Genomic DNA, 18,289 nt, shown 5'->3' with positions numbered 1-18,289 from the left:
CAAGAGGGACGTGAAAACTAATGCAAAAAAATTATTAGGATAGCGCAAAGTGAGAATGACCATTTCTTTGAATAGCCAAAACTACACTACAACAACAAATAAGTAGCTCATGTGAGTGTTGGCTTCTGTGGTCATTGCCGCACTCAATGAATTCTTCCAGGTTCCAGAATGAGATTTTCACTCTTGCAACGAAGTGTGCGCTGATATGAAACTTCCTGGCAGATTAAAACTGTGTGCCGGACCGAGACTCGAACTCGGGACCTATGCCTTTCGCTGGCAAGTGCTCTACCAACTGAGCTACCCAAGCACGGCTCACGCCCTGTCCTCATTGCTCTACTTCTGCCAGTACCTCGTCTCCTACCTTCCAAACTTAACAGAAGCACTTCTGCGAACCTTACAGAACTAGCACACCTGAAAGAAAGAAAGGTCCCGAGTTAGAGTCTCGGTCCAGCACACAGTTTTAATCTGCCAGGAAGTTTCAATTCTTCTAGGTCTCTGACAGCATTGTCAGCAGTAAAACTGCTGATATTTCGGACGCTATCTCATGTGCAAATTGCAAATGCTATCAAAGGCAACACCATGAAAGAGGTCACTTGCAATGTAGCCAAAACCGTTAAAATTTTACATACTGACAATGCGTTCAAGACCCAGAAGAATTTAATTACTGGCAACTAGTAGCTCTGTTTTATCATTCTTCATTTGTGATCAGAAGCCTTGTTACGAACCTCTACAAACAGACCTATATGTTGTACTTATGTAGGTCAAAAGCAATATTTGCCTTTAATACAAATTAGTACACAATTAAATAATATAAATTTTCTAAAAAGTTGGAAGTTCTGTTCGCTCTGCAATTCACAGGAAAACAGATAACTCAGGGTTTTAGTTGTGATAACAGCAGGAATTTGCATTCAGTTCACTACTCACATCTCTTTTACCACTCAACAACCAGTAGTTAATAAAATGTGTAATTCCTCCATATAAAGTCATTAATTTTCATATCTTGTGGAAGTATTAAAAATGATAATATCAACTAGATACAGTAAAGAACATCAAAAAAGAATTTAACTCTTCCCATTTCAAAACATACAAGATACACTGTACTATGCAGATACACATCATAAGAATCCAAGTAAAAGTGACAAACCTTGTATAAAGATGGCAGGAGAATCTGATAGTAAAGTGTGTGTAATTCCCAGTGCATGCCAAGGGTCTATTGAACCATGTACATACACAACACGGGTTGCCTGCAGTGCAAAGGCTCCATACAGTGTGTTAGTACGGTAAGTGACAGCCTTTAGGAAATCAGAATTATACCTGCAACAGATGAAAGGCAAACTACAGTATTGTTTAACATAATGAGGAAAACTGGTTTGAAAGTTGATAAGATCATGAATGGGACAGAAAGCAGACTCACTATATTGAAAACAACTTGCAGTACTCATATTAGCGCCTGTTGACTGATACTTACAGACTGCATAAAAACTTTATGTGCATGTATTAAGACGGGGTTTAAAAAAATAGAAAAGTTGTTTGGAACTACAACCTAAATGTGGATAGGGATCTGAAATGCCATCTTCCTGAATGCAAGCCCAGTTTCTTTGTCAGTGAGTCATCTCACTCTGTACCTCTCTCTAATTTGTCTACAATTCTTGGTAGACTGAATTCATTGTTACTGGAAATACATTTTCATCCTATCTGAGCCACCTGTGCTCATCTTAACCCACAGCCTCAAAGTATCACAATTGAAGTCCTCTACTCTATATTCAAACTTTTGTTTACAAACTTCCTTCTATGTTTCACTTGAATCACAAAATCACATTGACAAAAATCATGATTGTGTGAAATAAGGTTCTAGTTTTCTGTGTGTTTTTTTTTTTTTTTTTTTTTTTTTACAGTTATTTCTCTTTTTTTAAAAAAAAAGAGCTCTTAAAAATTTTGAATTCTATGCAGTAGAATTTCATCATCATAGCTTCTAGTTCAATGATGATGTAACCAAAAATAAATTTTGTTAAATAATGAAAAGCCACAGAAATTAACACAAAAAGACAGTGAATCGATTCCCTATGGACACTGGTTAAAAGATGTATAATACAGCCATTACCTGAAACACAGTGTTAATATAATCAAAGGATTTTCACACTTCTGCTCACTTCTTTCAATATCTCTCTTTGATCATATATCTGACTGCCAAAACATAAATTTTTGACAACTGCTTTCCACAGTCCACTGGTATGACATTGCACAGTATGGTTGGTTCCACATTATTTTGAATTGAAAACCAGTACGGTATTTATGTTAATTAGATGTTCGGTCGTACGACTGTGAACAGCTTCCCTTATGGAAAGCAATGGAAGTATCTTCCTATTGCCATATATGATGAAATGTCCTGAATAAAGGTTATGTACCACTACATATTGCTGCCAGAACAACATATGAAATTGGTCATCACTACAATTGCACTGAGGTGATACAAGTCACGGAATAGCGCTATGCACATATACAGATGGTGATAGTATCATGTAGACAAGGTATAAAAGGGTAGTGAATTGGTGGAGCTGCCATTTGTACTCAGATGACTCATGTGAAAAGGTTTCCAACATGATTGTGTCCGCTCGATGGGAATTAACAGACTCTGAACATGGAATGGTAGTTGGTGCTAGACACATGGGATATTCCAATTCAGAAATCATTAGGGAGCTCAATATTCTGAGATACACAGTGTCAAGAGTGTGCAGAGAATACCAAATTTGAGGCATAAACTCTCACCATGGACAACACAGTGGCCAACGACCTCCATTTAATTACTGAGAACGGAGTTTGTGTAGAGTTGTTCGGGATAACAAACAAGCAACACTGCACAAAATAACCAGAGGACTCAATGTGGGACATATGATGAATGTGTCCGTTAGGACAGTGTGGCGAAATATGGCGTTAATGGCCTATGGCAACAGACGACTGAGACAAGTGCCTTTGCTAACTGTATGACATCTTTCCTAGACTCATGACAATATCAGTTGGACCCTAGACAACTGGAAAACTGTGGCCTTGTCAGATGAGTTCCAATTTCAGTTGGTAAGAGCTGATGGTATGCTTCAAGTATGGCGCAGACTCCACAATGCCATGGACCGAAGTCGTGAACAAGGCAGTGTGCCAGCTGATGGTGTCTCCATAATGATGTTGGCTTTGTTTACATGGAATGGACCTGGTCTCTGGTCCATCTGAACTGATCAATGACAGGAAATGGCCACATTCAGGTGCTTGGAAACCATTTATAGCCATTCATGGACTTCATGTTCCCAAAAAACGACATCTGGTCACCAGGCCACAATTATTTGCGAAGAACACTCTGGATAGTTCAAGTGAATGATTTGGCCACCCAGATCACCTGACATGAATCCCAAAGACCATTTGTGGGACACAATCGAGACGTCAGTTTGTGCACAACATCCTGCACTGGCAACACTTTTGTATGCCTCAATATTTCTGCAGGGGACTTCCAACAACTTGTTGAGTCCATGTCACATTGAGTTGTTGCACTAAACTGGGTAAAAGGGGGACCGATATGATATTAGGAGGTATCCCATGAGTTCTGTTGGACTATTTGACACATCTGACATATGACTTTGCACACAGGCAAAGAATGAAATTTCACACATGCCTCATTTCTATGTACACTGACTGGTAAGGACAAACATGCTGAAACTTCAAAACATGATATTCAGAACATCTCAGAGCTTTTAAAAGCAACAGCTCCCATAGCACATTTGCTGACCACCTTGTAGATAACAATCACCACCCAACCACAATAGAAACAGACTTAAGAATACTAAAACCCAGCCACAGCCTATACAGCAAACTGACCACTGACGAAAACTTCCAAATACAGAAGGCAATAGCAGAAGGAAAACAGCTCTTAAATGAATACACTACACTCTGCAAGGGCAAACTATTTAACACATTAAAGGAACTTTATAAATAAAAAAAGCACAAGCAGATAAAGTCTACACACACACACACACACACACACACACACAAAGATAAAATGCAAACAAAATTCAAATTTGGCACCGAACTCTCTGGTGAACAAATGAACACTGACTGGGCTGGGACACATAATAAACCACAATCACATTGTGTTCTGGTGAAGTGAAAAGTGTTTTACTACATTATTTGTGGAAGATACTTGTTATAGTTATGTTTGCATCACAACACCTCAGCATGATGTGGAGAATGAAAGTGCTTGCCACACAAAAACGTAAGTAAAAACGAATATAGGTGCAAAAACATTGCAAAAAACTAAATTACATTCTAGAAGATAGGTTAACTCTCAGCAAAAATCTTTCTCATCAACATCGTTTGGTTGCAGATGACAAGCTACCTGCAGTCATTGACACATAAGTGATCCAGAAAATTCATGCACACCAAATGTAAAGGTATTTACAAAAAGAAACAATCAATTGTTTGAACTAAAAATGCACATAATTTTATAATCATTTAACAAAAATGTTCACATTGCAGAATAAATAAAAATGAACACCCACTGATGATGGCAAAATGGTGCCGAAACATGTCTGGGTACTGAGAAAAACAGTGTTTTGCATAACTGGCGGACCTCACATCCAATAATTTTAACTGCAAACACAACCAATACAAGGAGCTGCAAATCAAAATGATGGATATTGGATCATTATGGCTCCACGTTATGGGTCTAACTTAGTGTGAAATCTGAAATGATTCAAGTGCAAAATACTATTATGACTGAGACTTATAATTTGGTATTTAATAACTTGTTGTATTAAAGACAAAACAGGTGCTTACTTTTTAATAACGATGACCATATCCATATTTCATACAACTGACTATAGACTAATTTTCAAGTGGTAACAAAATAAGTAGTTGTTTACGTCAAAGTCAGCTGTCTCATGTCTGTTTGACAGTGTTTGGAGGTGTTGGTCACCAAAGAAAGAGATTTATTTTGTGGGAGAGTTGTACCCAGCCACAACAGGATGACCAGCAGAACGACCTGTGGGATTGAGTTTGGGTAGTAGACAGAAAGACAGGAGTGCGAGGTGTTGCTTGTGTGAGAAGGGAGACAGATTCAAGTGTCAGGTTTTGGGAAGGGCTTAAGGTCTGGAAAAGCTGCTTGAGATCATGTTGAAATTCTGGGATGGGATAATGGTTATAAGGTTCAAATGCAGAGATGTCAGAAAGATGGCAAAGACCCTGAGCCACATAGTCACTACATTTCACGACCACTATGGTGGAGCCTTTGTCTGCAGAAAGGATATGGTCTGCACTGTTTTTCAGGTTATGGATGGCAATGTGTTCCATATGAGTGATGTCGGACTCACTGAGGAACAACTTCGGAAAGGTACATAGGGTCAGGTTAGAAGTGAAGAATACCTGGCAGATTACCAGGGGATGCCTGGGTAGAAGGTTGAAACTATTGTAACAAGGTTCTATATGGGTTCAATGGGTAAGTGGCAAGGAAGTGTTTTCACTGCAAAGAATGAGCAAAAGAAAGAAGGGCCTTCAGAAGCCCAGTGTGGTTGTTGAAACTTGATTTGGGGCTAAAGATGAGGCCTTTAGAAAATACAGAGGCTTCTGCATGGGTCAGAGATTTGGCAGAAAGATTGACAACAGGTTTACAGGATAGGTATTCAGGAGTTGTGTGTTTCATGAAGGGTGGAAGGAGTTTTTGAGGATGGGAGAGGGGCATGTGGGAAGTTGTATCAGAGTAGTAGGCTTTTTACTGGCTACAGGCAGCCCCAACAGGAGTAGCTGAGACAGCTTTCTCTAATGGTGCTGGGATGCTGTCCCCAACTGTTTGAGTGCAAGAGTTTCTATTGCAGTGATGGAATTCAGGCAGTTGGGGCCACAGAATAAATGGAATTTACAAAAGCAATAGAGGCTGTCAAATATGGTTTGAGCTTGGATTATATGAGTATGAAGGACTAGTTTGGTGAGGATGAGGGGCTGGTGAAATTGGAAAAAGTGAAGGTTCTAGGAGTAGAACGGATCATACCTTGAGATGCCAATATTGATGTTAAGCCCATTACACAAGGTACCATGTACCAGACAGGATTTTAGAATGAGGATGTGTGACCAGAGTTTGCCACAGGAAAAGGAGAGTTTTCTGGATCGGAGAAGGTAGAATGAGCAGGGAATCGTGCTTGGATGGGTGCGGAATCACAGGAGTAACACAAAATTTGTAGAAAACGTGGATAATAATAAGCTGAAAATTTATGAAGTGTTACAACAGAAATAAATTGTGGGTACTTTATAGAGAGTTGTGTAGTAAGTTCAGAAAATGTTTTAAAGAAGCAGGAAGTACTGGGTGCATTAGTAAACAAATAAATTTGATCACAAATTTACACGTGCAATCGTAAGTAATCATGCACGATTATACGAGGAGATCATAAATAAATACATGATATCTGCTTACAGCCATGTTTGGCAGTATAAATCAATATTGGAGAATACGTTTAAAAACTGCACTGGAGTTAAATGTTCAAAAAGCGGGAGTCACCACAAGTGCAGGGTGTTGTAGCACAGTACTATTTAGTGTGGTAGACTGTTACACCAGCAGGAATTCAAATTTTGCAACAGAAGCTGGTCAGTTCGTGGTTCGAAGGTAGGTACTGTAGAGGACAATGATGTATAGAAATATTAAGGAATAAAGAACGAACAATGAGTTTTAGATAAGTAGAGTGTTACACCAACAAAGGTAAAAGGATATGGTAAGGAAGAGAACCGAACTGGTAATGTGTAACAGTAACTGAAATTCCTGGATGGAACAATATATAATATACGAGAAAGGCAACCGCTCATCTGTAACAGACTTATACATGGAGCGCAATAACACGTAACAGAATACAGTATTCACATTAGCTTTTGAGCACTATGTCTTTTACTAGCAATGATTTTATCGCCTCAATACAAGATGAAATTAATACATGTGTTTTGGCACAACAAATATTTGGCCAAAAATTGCATTCAGCCATTGAATATGCAAATAACTCAGACACCAACATGCAATAGTGACAAAAAAATTCAGTGGTGGGTAAAGTACTCCAACCGCGTCAATTCATTATATGGGACAAATGTACTATGGCACATAATGTGCTTCTTCATACACACACAGATTTGAGAGGAAATGAACAACTCTTCAGTGGTGCGCTCATTTTACTGTCTGGTGATTTTCAATAAATTCAACCAGTTGTACTGCATTTCGCAGTGGCTAATGAATTTAATGCATGTCTCAAATCATCACTTTTATGACAACATACACAGAAATTGACTTTGGGGACCAATATGTGTGTACAACTACAACATGATGCATCTGATGAACATTTTGCTAAACAATTGCTCAATATTGGGAATGGGAAAATGGCAACTGAGGAATTCACAAAATTTATTATATCGTCAACAAACTTCTGTAAAGTTACAGTACCCACAGATGAAATGATTCACAAAGTCTTCCCAAATATCACACAGAATTACAAAAATAATCTGTGGCTCAGTGCACATGCTATATTAGCAACCAAAACCAACGATGTCATTGCCATAAATTGCATCATGCAAAATTAAATAGCAGGCAAAGCAACAATGTGTCAAGTCTAGCAGTACTGTAAAGAATCAAGATGAAATTGTTGGTTATCTAACTAAAGCTTTGACTTCACTTTATTTGCGAGGCACGCTGCTTGTTTCCCTGAAGCACAAAGCCACCACAACTATTCAATGGTACCAGGTTTTCAGTGAAAAAGATGAACAATATCGTCGAAGCTACAATTTTTAAGGGAAAATTTACAGGATAAGATGTACTGTTGCAACCCATCTGAATCATTCGAACAGATAAGCCATTTGGATTCAAACATTTATCTATAGTTGCTAGTATGATACATATTTACATTGACCATCAAAAAAGCACAGGAACAATCACTACAAGTGTGTGGACAAAATTTATTATATGGTTCTCACATGTCAGCTGTATGTGGTCTGCCCATGTGTTAGAAAACTTTGTTTTATTTATGTATGCACCAGACAGGAAAATAAAACATATTGTGCATCCAAAAGCACATCTATAAACAGAAATTAACACAAACATTTCCTTTGAGTGACACTGCAACACAATCTGAATACTCACTAGTGTTTATTATTAGGTGACAAATGCAAGGAATTTTTGCTCCTGACAAATTTGAAAGTTTACGCACCTGCTCAACTGAAATAATGCTCTACAGGAACACCATATGACAGTTTTTAAAACATAAACAAAAATAAATCAAGACTCGAACACAGGGCAATCAGTGATGCTTAGTTTTGTGGAAGTCTTTCAATTATTTTGAAAATGATTTACATTGATTACTGTTTTTCCATGCACGTTTTGGGCTTTCTGCACATTTTCTTAGGAGATCTCATTAGCTTTGATCTTTAGACCAATTTCTGACAGTTGGTTCTTGATGGTGCACACCTGTCAAAACTTGTGTGGGAAGCCATCTGGTGTGTTATAAATTATGTTAATATTTACCAACCAGGACAACAAGCTACTCAGCTGCACACATTTTGGCAGTTTGTGGGGTACGTATGTCAAATAAGAATTAAAATTGCTTGGCAGTGTAGTTGTGGTGCAGCTGGATATTGTTTTCTATTATTATCAAAATTTTGGACACAGCTGATTCAATAACATGTTTTATAACAACATGTTTTATGTTGTTCTGGAGAGAGAATAAATAACCGTGTAACACATGTTTATCATAAATCCACTAAATGAGCACAACAAAATTAGAGAACTGAGGTTCACATCAAGCTGGTAACAAATTATGATAGGTTTTTAACTTAAGACAAGAAACATCCGAGGTACATACTTAGGGCCGAAGATATCTGAGCATTGCTGAATAAAGAAATCGACTGGGAAGTTATCTCCAAATAATTTTGGTTCTTTGCTTGATGTCTGGTAAAATCCAAACTCTGTGCATGTTTGATATGTCCACTGACGACCTGTTAACAAAATTTCTTTGTTAGAGAGTAACTGGGACAATGTGTATTATAGCATTAATATTTTTTGTTTCATTTTTAATACAAGAATCACTCCATGAATGACTTGCTGCAGAACACTTTTACCACATAACTAATTTTCCAGTAACAATATCAAGAAAAGTAATTTATTTTCACCCAAGACTAATTGCTGAAAGTTTTTGTCAACATGGTACTATATTTAAGCTAATATTGAAATTTAATCAGGTCTGTTACATTTAACAGATATGTTTGACATCTTTAAATTACATATACTTAAGTATGACAGAAAATGTTACTGTACTTCTTTACAATTTTTTGTCAATACTAAACACCATACACTATCTGCTGATAATACAAGAACTACCTGCGCATTTTGTGAGGTCCATTTAGTAGTAACTAACGTATTCCCATACCCAATCATTGTAGCAACATCTACCTGGCCATTGAACCATTGCCTGGAGTCACAGTGACCCACCCATGACAAGCACATACTCCTTGGCATGTGAGGAGAGTTTCCAGTTCAAGTATCAGCAGTGATATCTCTGTACGGTCAGGGGGCTACCATCATGCAGGTATCTTACAATCTCCACAACAGAATGGTAACCTGTCAGGTTTTGGGTGTATTACCTTCGCCCAGAAAGGAAAGATGCAAAGATGGTCAGGCACACAAGGTGGAATATACACCATCCTGCATGGTTCACATTTCCGTAAAATCTGGAAGAGGAATAGCAGGTCAAACTCAACAAGGGGGACCATGTAGCTAAGAATGAAAAGTTTTAGAATGCCAAAAGGGAAGAAAATGAGTGTGCAAAATCACAAACAAAATTCAAGCACCAATGGAAAGGCAGAGGGTAAAAAAGGACAGTACATGGACAGACTTGCATACACAGAAAGGGAAGTAGGGCTGCAAGGGCTGTGCCCCCTCAGCGGCCAAGCATGTCTTCACAAAAGAGATGCGAGCTTCATACTTTCAACTAAAGAAACAAGGATGATGCTGCACAATTGTCAATCAACGAAGATCAGCAGCCATAAAAAAATGCTTTTATCAAGGAAAGTTATTGAATATTGAGACCACAGAAGAAAGCCAATGAAGAAACAAAAAAGAATAATGGAGGAATAAAGATATATGCTTGAAGAAATAGAGGACCATAGGCCAAATAAGCAATTATGCCAGTTTGTGATGGATGTGTGACATAAAAGGAGCAGAAAACTTTGTGGCTGATTACTTTTATGCATCTGTTGGTTGACAAATACCATGAATTACAAATCGCTTGCCACCACTCAGACTGCAGATCCACAATTACAGCATTTATTGGCTGATCCTTCCACAGGACTATGATTCACCCAAATCCCCACCCCAGTCACCAAGTTAACACTACTGAGCCACATCTCTCAGCACAAGCCAAGGCCCTACATTTTGCCAAAGCTCTACAAAGATGCTTGTGACAGTGTTCACAATTTGTCACATCCAGGAACAAACAAAACCATCAAGTTACTGACTGATCGTTTTGTGTCACCACTGATTAAAGATTATGTCCATGCATGGGCACATTTATGTATTCAATGCTAGCACTGCACAGTGGGACGAAATGTACATGATGACACCGAATAGCTTATAGGCTCTCCAGCAAGATCCGCACAAATCAGGATGAATCACATACCCTCCCTCCACAAGCAGACAGCTAAAGATATCTTTTCTTTGTCATGAATAAATGGACTTGGTGGGCAGAAGCTACAACCATCACCAACATTTCCACTTAGAGAACAGCAAAGACCTCCGCCACCACCTGGATTGCACGATTTGGTTTCCTTCTCCAAGGTACTACAGATCAGGGCCAGTAAATAAAGTATGTTTTGCTCCAAGAATTGTCCAACTTGTGCAGCATCCAGCATCATTAACCAACAAGATACCATTTTGCCAGGAATGGGAAGGGTGAAAGATGCTCTGGGTCCTAAGGCAGTTTGTGTTTGTGCCAAAGCAGAAAATGGGCAGAGATACTTCCCTTGGTCCTTTTAGACCTTCACAAAATTTACATGCCAGATAAGAGCATTGTTAGCAGAAATAGTGTAAGAGGAGTCATTGCGCGTTTCAGCACACCCAAACTACTGGCTTCTGCAGTGTAACTGCCACAGTTGGGACAAAGGCTCCAAGATCACTCAGTCAAGATCCGTCATCTGGCTGCTTCAGGCCACAGTGAATGCCCTGTATTCATCCGCAAAGCTTTGGATGACTGTACTTGCATCATACTCCACACAGATCTCATCAAATCGATGCTCCAACTGTCCGACACTGGTTCCTTCCTAGTGTCATGACTAGGACACCATACCATTGAGATCTTTCAAAATGGCAAAATTACCCCTACAAGACAATACACTGACGCTGCAAGCCCTACCATCCATTTCACCAACCAGCAGCGATACCGTTACTGCATCTTGCAGCTGCACTGATGCTGTGGCCAGCAGTTCACACAAGAGCAGGCCAGTTAATAGCTTAAATCTATAAATTAGATATATAATAAATTTTAAAAAGTTACAATAAAAAGTGGGAGGGCAGCAGCACTGTGTATGAGTAATTGATCTAGCAACTGGCTGTACAGTATGTTACTCCTGGTACAAGGGTTATTTTTGAAGTCATTCTCTGTATCAAATTAACCATGTTCATCTACGAATGTATATTCATGTTGCTAGAAATAAAAAGTCAGTCTGTATACTTTAGTTCTACGTGTGTTATTTTAGGTGGTAGTAAGCCTTACCCACTATATAAATATTTCACACAGAAACATTTTGTTTAAAGAAATATTAGAAATTTGTGATACACAAAAACAACATGCACTGCATTCAACTCCACTAATAATTTGTTTGATATAAGACACACTGTATTTGAAAGCCCTTGTTTTCTTCTCTCTAACCAAACATCTTACTTTCCTGAAAGTTGTCTAATTTAAATATTAAATGAACACTGAAAAAAGAAGACTTTTGAGGCACATATCTGACACCTCAATAAACACATGACGTCAAACATGCCAGGCAATTCTACAAAAAGATTGGCCAGCCTCCCACAGGGTGACAATATAACTTCACTGAACTTTACTAATGACACAAACTGTGCTTATCACTGTCATCCTTGCATGTCTACAATTGTTTCTGACAGTACAATGCTCCAAACAGATCCCTCTTTCAGAAAGTCAAATAAAACTGTTATGCTCTAATCATTTCCACACAAAGCACTTGGTTTCTGCGATCTGTGTGCTAGTACTTTTAACAGTTGCATACCAATTGGGGGGGGGGGGGGGGTCAATAACTGACCCCAACGAAGTTTTTAGGCTAAAACTCCTGTCGTTTTCAGTAGTTTATTTAATAAATAAATGACATTTATCGTAACTATAATTGCTACAATCGACAATAAGAACAGCTTTTGGTTTACACTCACTGTTGAGTTATAGCGATTGTTATAACTGAAGGTGTAGCTGGTCAACAATCACCACTCACAGTCAACCGGTAAACAGTGTGATGAGTGGAAGGTAATATCTTTGTGGCATTTGACAGAATGTACAAGAAAATGAAATTGACAGATGACGAAATTAGAAATTTGCTTGAGAGTTCAGACAATGAATTTAGTGGTGAACTATCCGAAAGCTCAAGCAGTGAAACTGAAGATGTAGTCATGGAAATTCCAGATCAAGTAGTTTCTGACAGCAGCGAGTTGGATGAAAGTGAGCAGGGTAAGTATTGATTTTTATTACTTTTTGCAGATATTTTGGAGTATATTAGGATGTGTGTCTCGGTAGAGTGCTTAGTTTGCTAGTGTTCAGTTCTGTTTTCATATTTTTATAGATATTCAACCAACAAGACGACGACCCAGGCCGAAAGCACAAATTGATCAACTTGAAAAAGACAGGGTGGCCCCGTCAAGTATGATGTGGAAGAGAAGCCCTTATGTAAATCAGAGGAGGAGGTCTGTTGGTAACGCAATGAGAACCCCGAAACGAATTAAGCCAGGGATAAAACCTGATACACCAGGTAAAGCTTTACTCATGTACTTCGAATATAACATCCTGGATAACATCTTGATGTGTACCAATCAAAAGCTTGAAAACCTTAGGAAATCATCTGAAGATATTTTCATAAAAATTTCGAAAGCATTTGAAAGGGAAAAAATTGTGTCAGCATCTATTGAACTGTGGAGTCCATAGACAGAACAAGGACAGTTTACATGATATATTTAGTAAAGAAAACTTTCCGATGTTTCGAGCTTCATTTTCGGAGCATAGACTTAGGCTTTTACTGAAGTATTTGCGTTTTGATGATGCTCTAACTCGAGTAGCTAGAAAACAGACTGAGAAATTTGCTCCTATCAGGGATACATGAAACATGATAGTAAATTTCCTGAGTTATATAATCCTAGTGAGTCAGTCACAGTGGATGAAGAACTTGTGACCTTCCATGGGCGATGCCCATTCAGGCTATATATTCCAACAAAACCAGGAAAATATGGAATAAAGGTGAACTTGTTATGTGAATCAGATATGAAATACTGTTTCGCTGCGGGATCCCTACACTGGAAAGCACGCTAATGAGAAGAACCATAACAGTGGCCCTGGAATAGTTAGAAGATTGATTGAAATGTCTAACTTGAAACAATCTGGAAGAAATGTTACCATGGACAGGAAGTTCACTACCGTTCCCCTCGCATCTGATCTTTTGAAAGAGAAAATAACTACAGTTGGTACTATTAGAAGTGACAAACGCGATGTTCCTAAAGAACTCCGTCCTGTTTCTCTAAAAAAAAAAAAAAAAAAAAAAAAAAAAAAAAAAAAAAAAAAAAAAAGCTACACTGGGAACAATCCAATTTGCCTTTAGTGATGATGCCACTTTAGTCAGTTACGTGCCTAAGAAAGGAAACGTTGTTACAATATTGTCCACCCAACATCATGATATGAATGTGACAGAAGAGAAGCCAGACATCATCCTATTCTACAATTGTACAAAGTCAAGAGTGGATACATTCGAAAAGTGTGTAAGAATGTACAGCTGCCGTCGAGCAACGCGTCGATGGCCAATGGTGGTGTTTTTCAACTTGATAGACATTGCAGCATACAACTCATATGTTGTATTTCAAGATACACACAAGGAATGGACAAAGAATTACCCGGCAACGAGTTCTGGAAGAAAGAAATACCTGAAAGATATTGCTCGTGAACTTTGTGACCTCAACATGAAAACACGCGCTCATAATGCTGTAGGCCTACACTCAAAATACACTACAGCGTTATCAATTTTTGGGTATGATTGTAATCAAAATCAAGGTGATGTGAGCAGAGGAAACAACGTTATGGAGCCGCGACGGAAAGTAACACGTGCAGCTGTGCATAATCTGCCAAAGAAAGGACGCTGTTACTTATGCTCTACAAGAAAAGACCGTAAGTACACGAAGGCTTGCACTTATTGCAGGAGGTATATCTGCCTTGCACACACCAAGAAAGAAGAAGTAGTTCATATTGTAAAGTGTTCTGAATGTGAATCTGAATAATCCTTGTAATTGTGAAATTAATACCTACCCCCATGAACCATGGACCTTGCCGTTGGTGGGGAGGCTTGCGTGCCTCAGCGATACAGATGGCCGTACCGTACGTCCAACCATAATGGAGGGGTATCTGTTGAGAGGCCAGACAAACGTGTGGTTCCTGAAGAGGGGCAGCAGCCTTTTCAGTAGTTGCAGGGGCAACAGTCTGGATGATTGACTGATCTGGACTTGCAACATTAACCAAAACGGCCTTGCTGCGCTGGTACTGCGAATGGCTGAAAGCAAGGGGAAACTACAGCCGTAATTTTTCCCGAGGGCATGCAGCTTTACTGTATGGTTAAATGATGATGGTGTCCTCTTGGGTAAAATATTCCGGAGGTAAAATAGTCCCCCATTCGGATCTCTGGGCAGGGACTACTCAAGAGGACGTCGTTACCAGGAGAAAGAAAACTGGCGTTCTACGGATCGGAGCGTGGAATGCCAGATCCCTTAATCAGTCAGGTAGGTTAGAATATTTGAAAAAGGGAAATGGATAGATTGAAGTTAGATATAGTGGGAATTAGTGAAGTTCGGTGGCAGGAGGAACGAGACTTTTGGTCAGGTGAATACAGGGTTATAAATACAAAATCAAATAGGGGTAATGCAGGAGTAGGTTTAATAATGAATAAAAAAAATAGGAGTACGGGTAAGCTACTACAAACAGCATAGCGAACGCATTATTGTGGCCAAGATAGACACAAAGCCCATGCCTATTACAGTAGTACAAGTTTATATGCCAACTAGCTCTGCAGATGACGAAGAAATTGATGAAATGTATGATGAGATAAAAGAAATTATTCAGGTAGTGAAGGGAGATGAAAATTTAATAGTCATGGGTGACTGGAATTCGAGAGTAGTAAAAGGGAGAGAAGGAAACATAGTGGGTGAATATGGATTGGAGGAGAGAAATGAAAGAGGAAGCCGTCTGGTAGAATTTTGCACAGAGCATAATTTAATCATAGCTAACACTTGGTTCAAGAATCATAAAAGAAGGTTGTATACATGGAAGAATCCTGGAGATACTAGAAGGTATCAGATAGATTATATAATGGTAAGACAGAGATTTAGGAATCAGTTTTTAAATTGTAAGACATTTCGAGGGGCGGATATGGACTCTGACCACAATCTATTGGTTATGAACTGTAGATTAAAACTGAAGAAACTGCAAAAAGGTGGGAATTTAAGGAGATGGTATCTGGATAAACTGACTAAACCAGAGGTTGTACAGAGTTTCAGGGAGAGCATAAGGGAACAATTGACAGGAATGGGGGAAATAAATACAGTAGAAGAAGAATGGGTAGCTCTGAGGGATGAATTAGTGAAGGAACAAGTAGGTAAAAAGACGAGGGCTAGTAGAAATCCTTGGGTAACAGAAGAAATATTGAATTTAATTAATGAAAGAAGAAAATATAAAAACGCAGTAAATGAAGCAGGCAAAAAGGAATACAAACGTCTCAAAAATGAGATCGACAGGAAGTGCAAAACAGCTAAGCAGGGATGGCTAGAGGACAAATGTAAGGATGTAGAGGCTTATCTCACTAGGGGTAAGATAGATAATGCCTACAGGAAAATTACAGAGACCTTTGGAGAAAAGAGAGCCACTTGTATGAATATCAAGAGCTCAGATGGAAACCTGGTTCTAAGCAAAGAAGGGAAAGCAGAAAGGTGGAAGGAGTATATAGAGGGTCTATACAAGGGCGATGTACTTGAGGACAATATTATGGAAATGGAAGAGGTTGTAGATGAAGATGAAATGGGAGATACGATACTGCATGAAGAGTTTGACAGAGCACTGAAAGACCTGAGTTGAAACAAGGCCCGGGAGTAGACAACATTCCATTGGAACTACTGACAGCCTTGGGAGAGCCAGTCCTGACAAAACTCTACCATCTGGTGAGCAAGATGCATGAGACAGGCGAAATACCCTCAGACTTCAAGAAGAATATAATAATTCCAATCCCAAAGAAAGCAGGTGTTGACAGACGTGAAAATTACCGAACTATCAGTTCAATAAGTCACAGCTGCAAAATACTAACACGAATTCTTTACAGACGAATGGAAAAACTGGTAGAAGCTGACCTTGGGGAAGATCAGTTTGGATTCTGTAGAAATGTTGGAACACGTGAGGCAATACTGACCTGACGACTTATCTTAGAAAATAGATTAAGGAAAGGCAAGCCTACATTTCTAGCATTTGTAGACTTAGAGAAAGCTTATCTTAGAAAATAGATTAAGGAAAGGCAAGCCTACATTTCTAGCATTTGTAGACTTAGAGAAAGCTTTGACAATGTTGACTGGAATACTCTCTTTCAAATTCTAAAGGTGGCAGGGGTAAAATACAGGGAGCGAAAGGCTATTTACAATTTGTACAGAAATCAGATGGCAGTTATAAGAGTCGAGGGACATGATAGGGAAGCAGCGGTTGGGAAGGGAGTGAGACAGGGTTGTAGCCTGTCCCCGATGTTATTTAATCTGTATATTAAACAAGCAGTAAAGGAAACAAAAGAAAAATTCGGAGTAGGTATTAAAGTCCATGGAGAAGAAATAAAAACGTTGAGGTTCGCTGATGACATTGTAATTCTGTCAGAGACAGCAAAGGACTTGAAAGAGCAGTTGAACAGAATGGACAGTGTCTTGAAAGGAGGATATAAGATGAACATCAACAAAAGCAAAACGAGGATAATGGAATGTAGTCGAATTAAGTCGCGTGATGCTGAGTCAATTAGATTAGGAAATGAGACACTTAAAGTAGTAAAGGAGTTTTGCTATTTGGGGAGCAAAATAACTGATGATGGTCAAAGTAGAGAGGATATAAAATGTAGACTGGCAATGGCAAGGAAAGCGTTTCTGAAGAAGAGAAATTTGTTAACATCGAGTATAGATTTAAGTGTCAGGAAGTCGTTTCTGAAAGTATTTGTATGGAGTGTAGCCCTGTATGGAAGTGAAACATGGACGATAAATAGTTTGGACAAGAAGAGAATAGAAGCTTTTGAAATGTGGTGCTACAGAAGAATGCTGAAGATTAGATGGGTAGATCACATAACTAATGAGGAGGTATTGAATAGAACTGGGGAGAAGAGGAGTTTGTGGCACAACTTGACAAGAAGAAGGCACCGGTTGGTAGGACATGTTCTGAGGCATCAAGGGATCACAAATTTAGCATTGGAGGGCAGCATGGAGGGTAAAAATCATAGAGGGAGACCAAGAGATGAATACACTAAGCAGAATCAGAAGGATGTGGGTTGCAGTAAGTACTGGGAGATGAAGAAGCTTGCACAGGATAGAGTTGCATGGAGAGCTGCATCAAACAAGTCTCAGGACTGAAGACGACAACAACAACAACAATACAAAGAAATGTAAAAAAAAAACTATTTATTTTTTACTAAAAATGTGCCAGAAACCCTCTTCCAGTAATAATAATCAACATTTTAATCTTCTAATCTGCCATAATTATGGAACTACATAAGTAATGTGATTTATCCTAGTTAGAGAATGTGTGATGGTTGTGGGGTCAGTCGCTGACCCCTCCCATTGGCGTTGGCCAGCGTAACACAGTATTGGTATGCAACTGTTAAACATGCATTTAATTACCACACTTTAATGCCCCTTTGGAAAAAGTGTGTTTCTACATCATCTTTTTAGATACATCCATTTTTAATTTTCCAATCTTGTAACTTTTTGTGAAGTACTTTGCATTTACAAATGCTTATA

General features: G+C 38.8%; 1 protein-coding gene across 1 annotated transcript in view; it reads right to left on the bottom strand.

Moving 5' to 3' along the window:
• LOC124611879 (putative serine protease K12H4.7) overlaps positions 1-18,289 on the bottom strand; it is a 118,379-nt gene that overhangs the window by 11,343 nt on the left and 88,747 nt on the right. Inside the window, exons 7-8 of the mRNA XM_047140281.1 lie at positions 8,865-8,997; positions 1,145-1,314 (exon numbers count right to left, since the gene is read on the bottom strand). Of these exons, the coding sequence (XP_046996237.1) occupies positions 1,145-1,314; positions 8,865-8,997 (303 nt within the window). The remainder of the gene's footprint in view (positions 1-1,144; positions 1,315-8,864; positions 8,998-18,289) is intronic.

The sequence above is a fragment of the Schistocerca americana genome, chromosome 1 (genome assembly GCF_021461395.2).
Source record: "Schistocerca americana isolate TAMUIC-IGC-003095 chromosome 1, iqSchAmer2.1, whole genome shotgun sequence".
In the NCBI taxonomy this organism is placed as follows: Eukaryota; Metazoa; Arthropoda; class Insecta; order Orthoptera; family Acrididae; genus Schistocerca; species Schistocerca americana.
The sequence above is the reverse complement of the archived record's forward strand: the minus strand, read 5'-3'. Positions and strand labels throughout refer to the sequence as shown.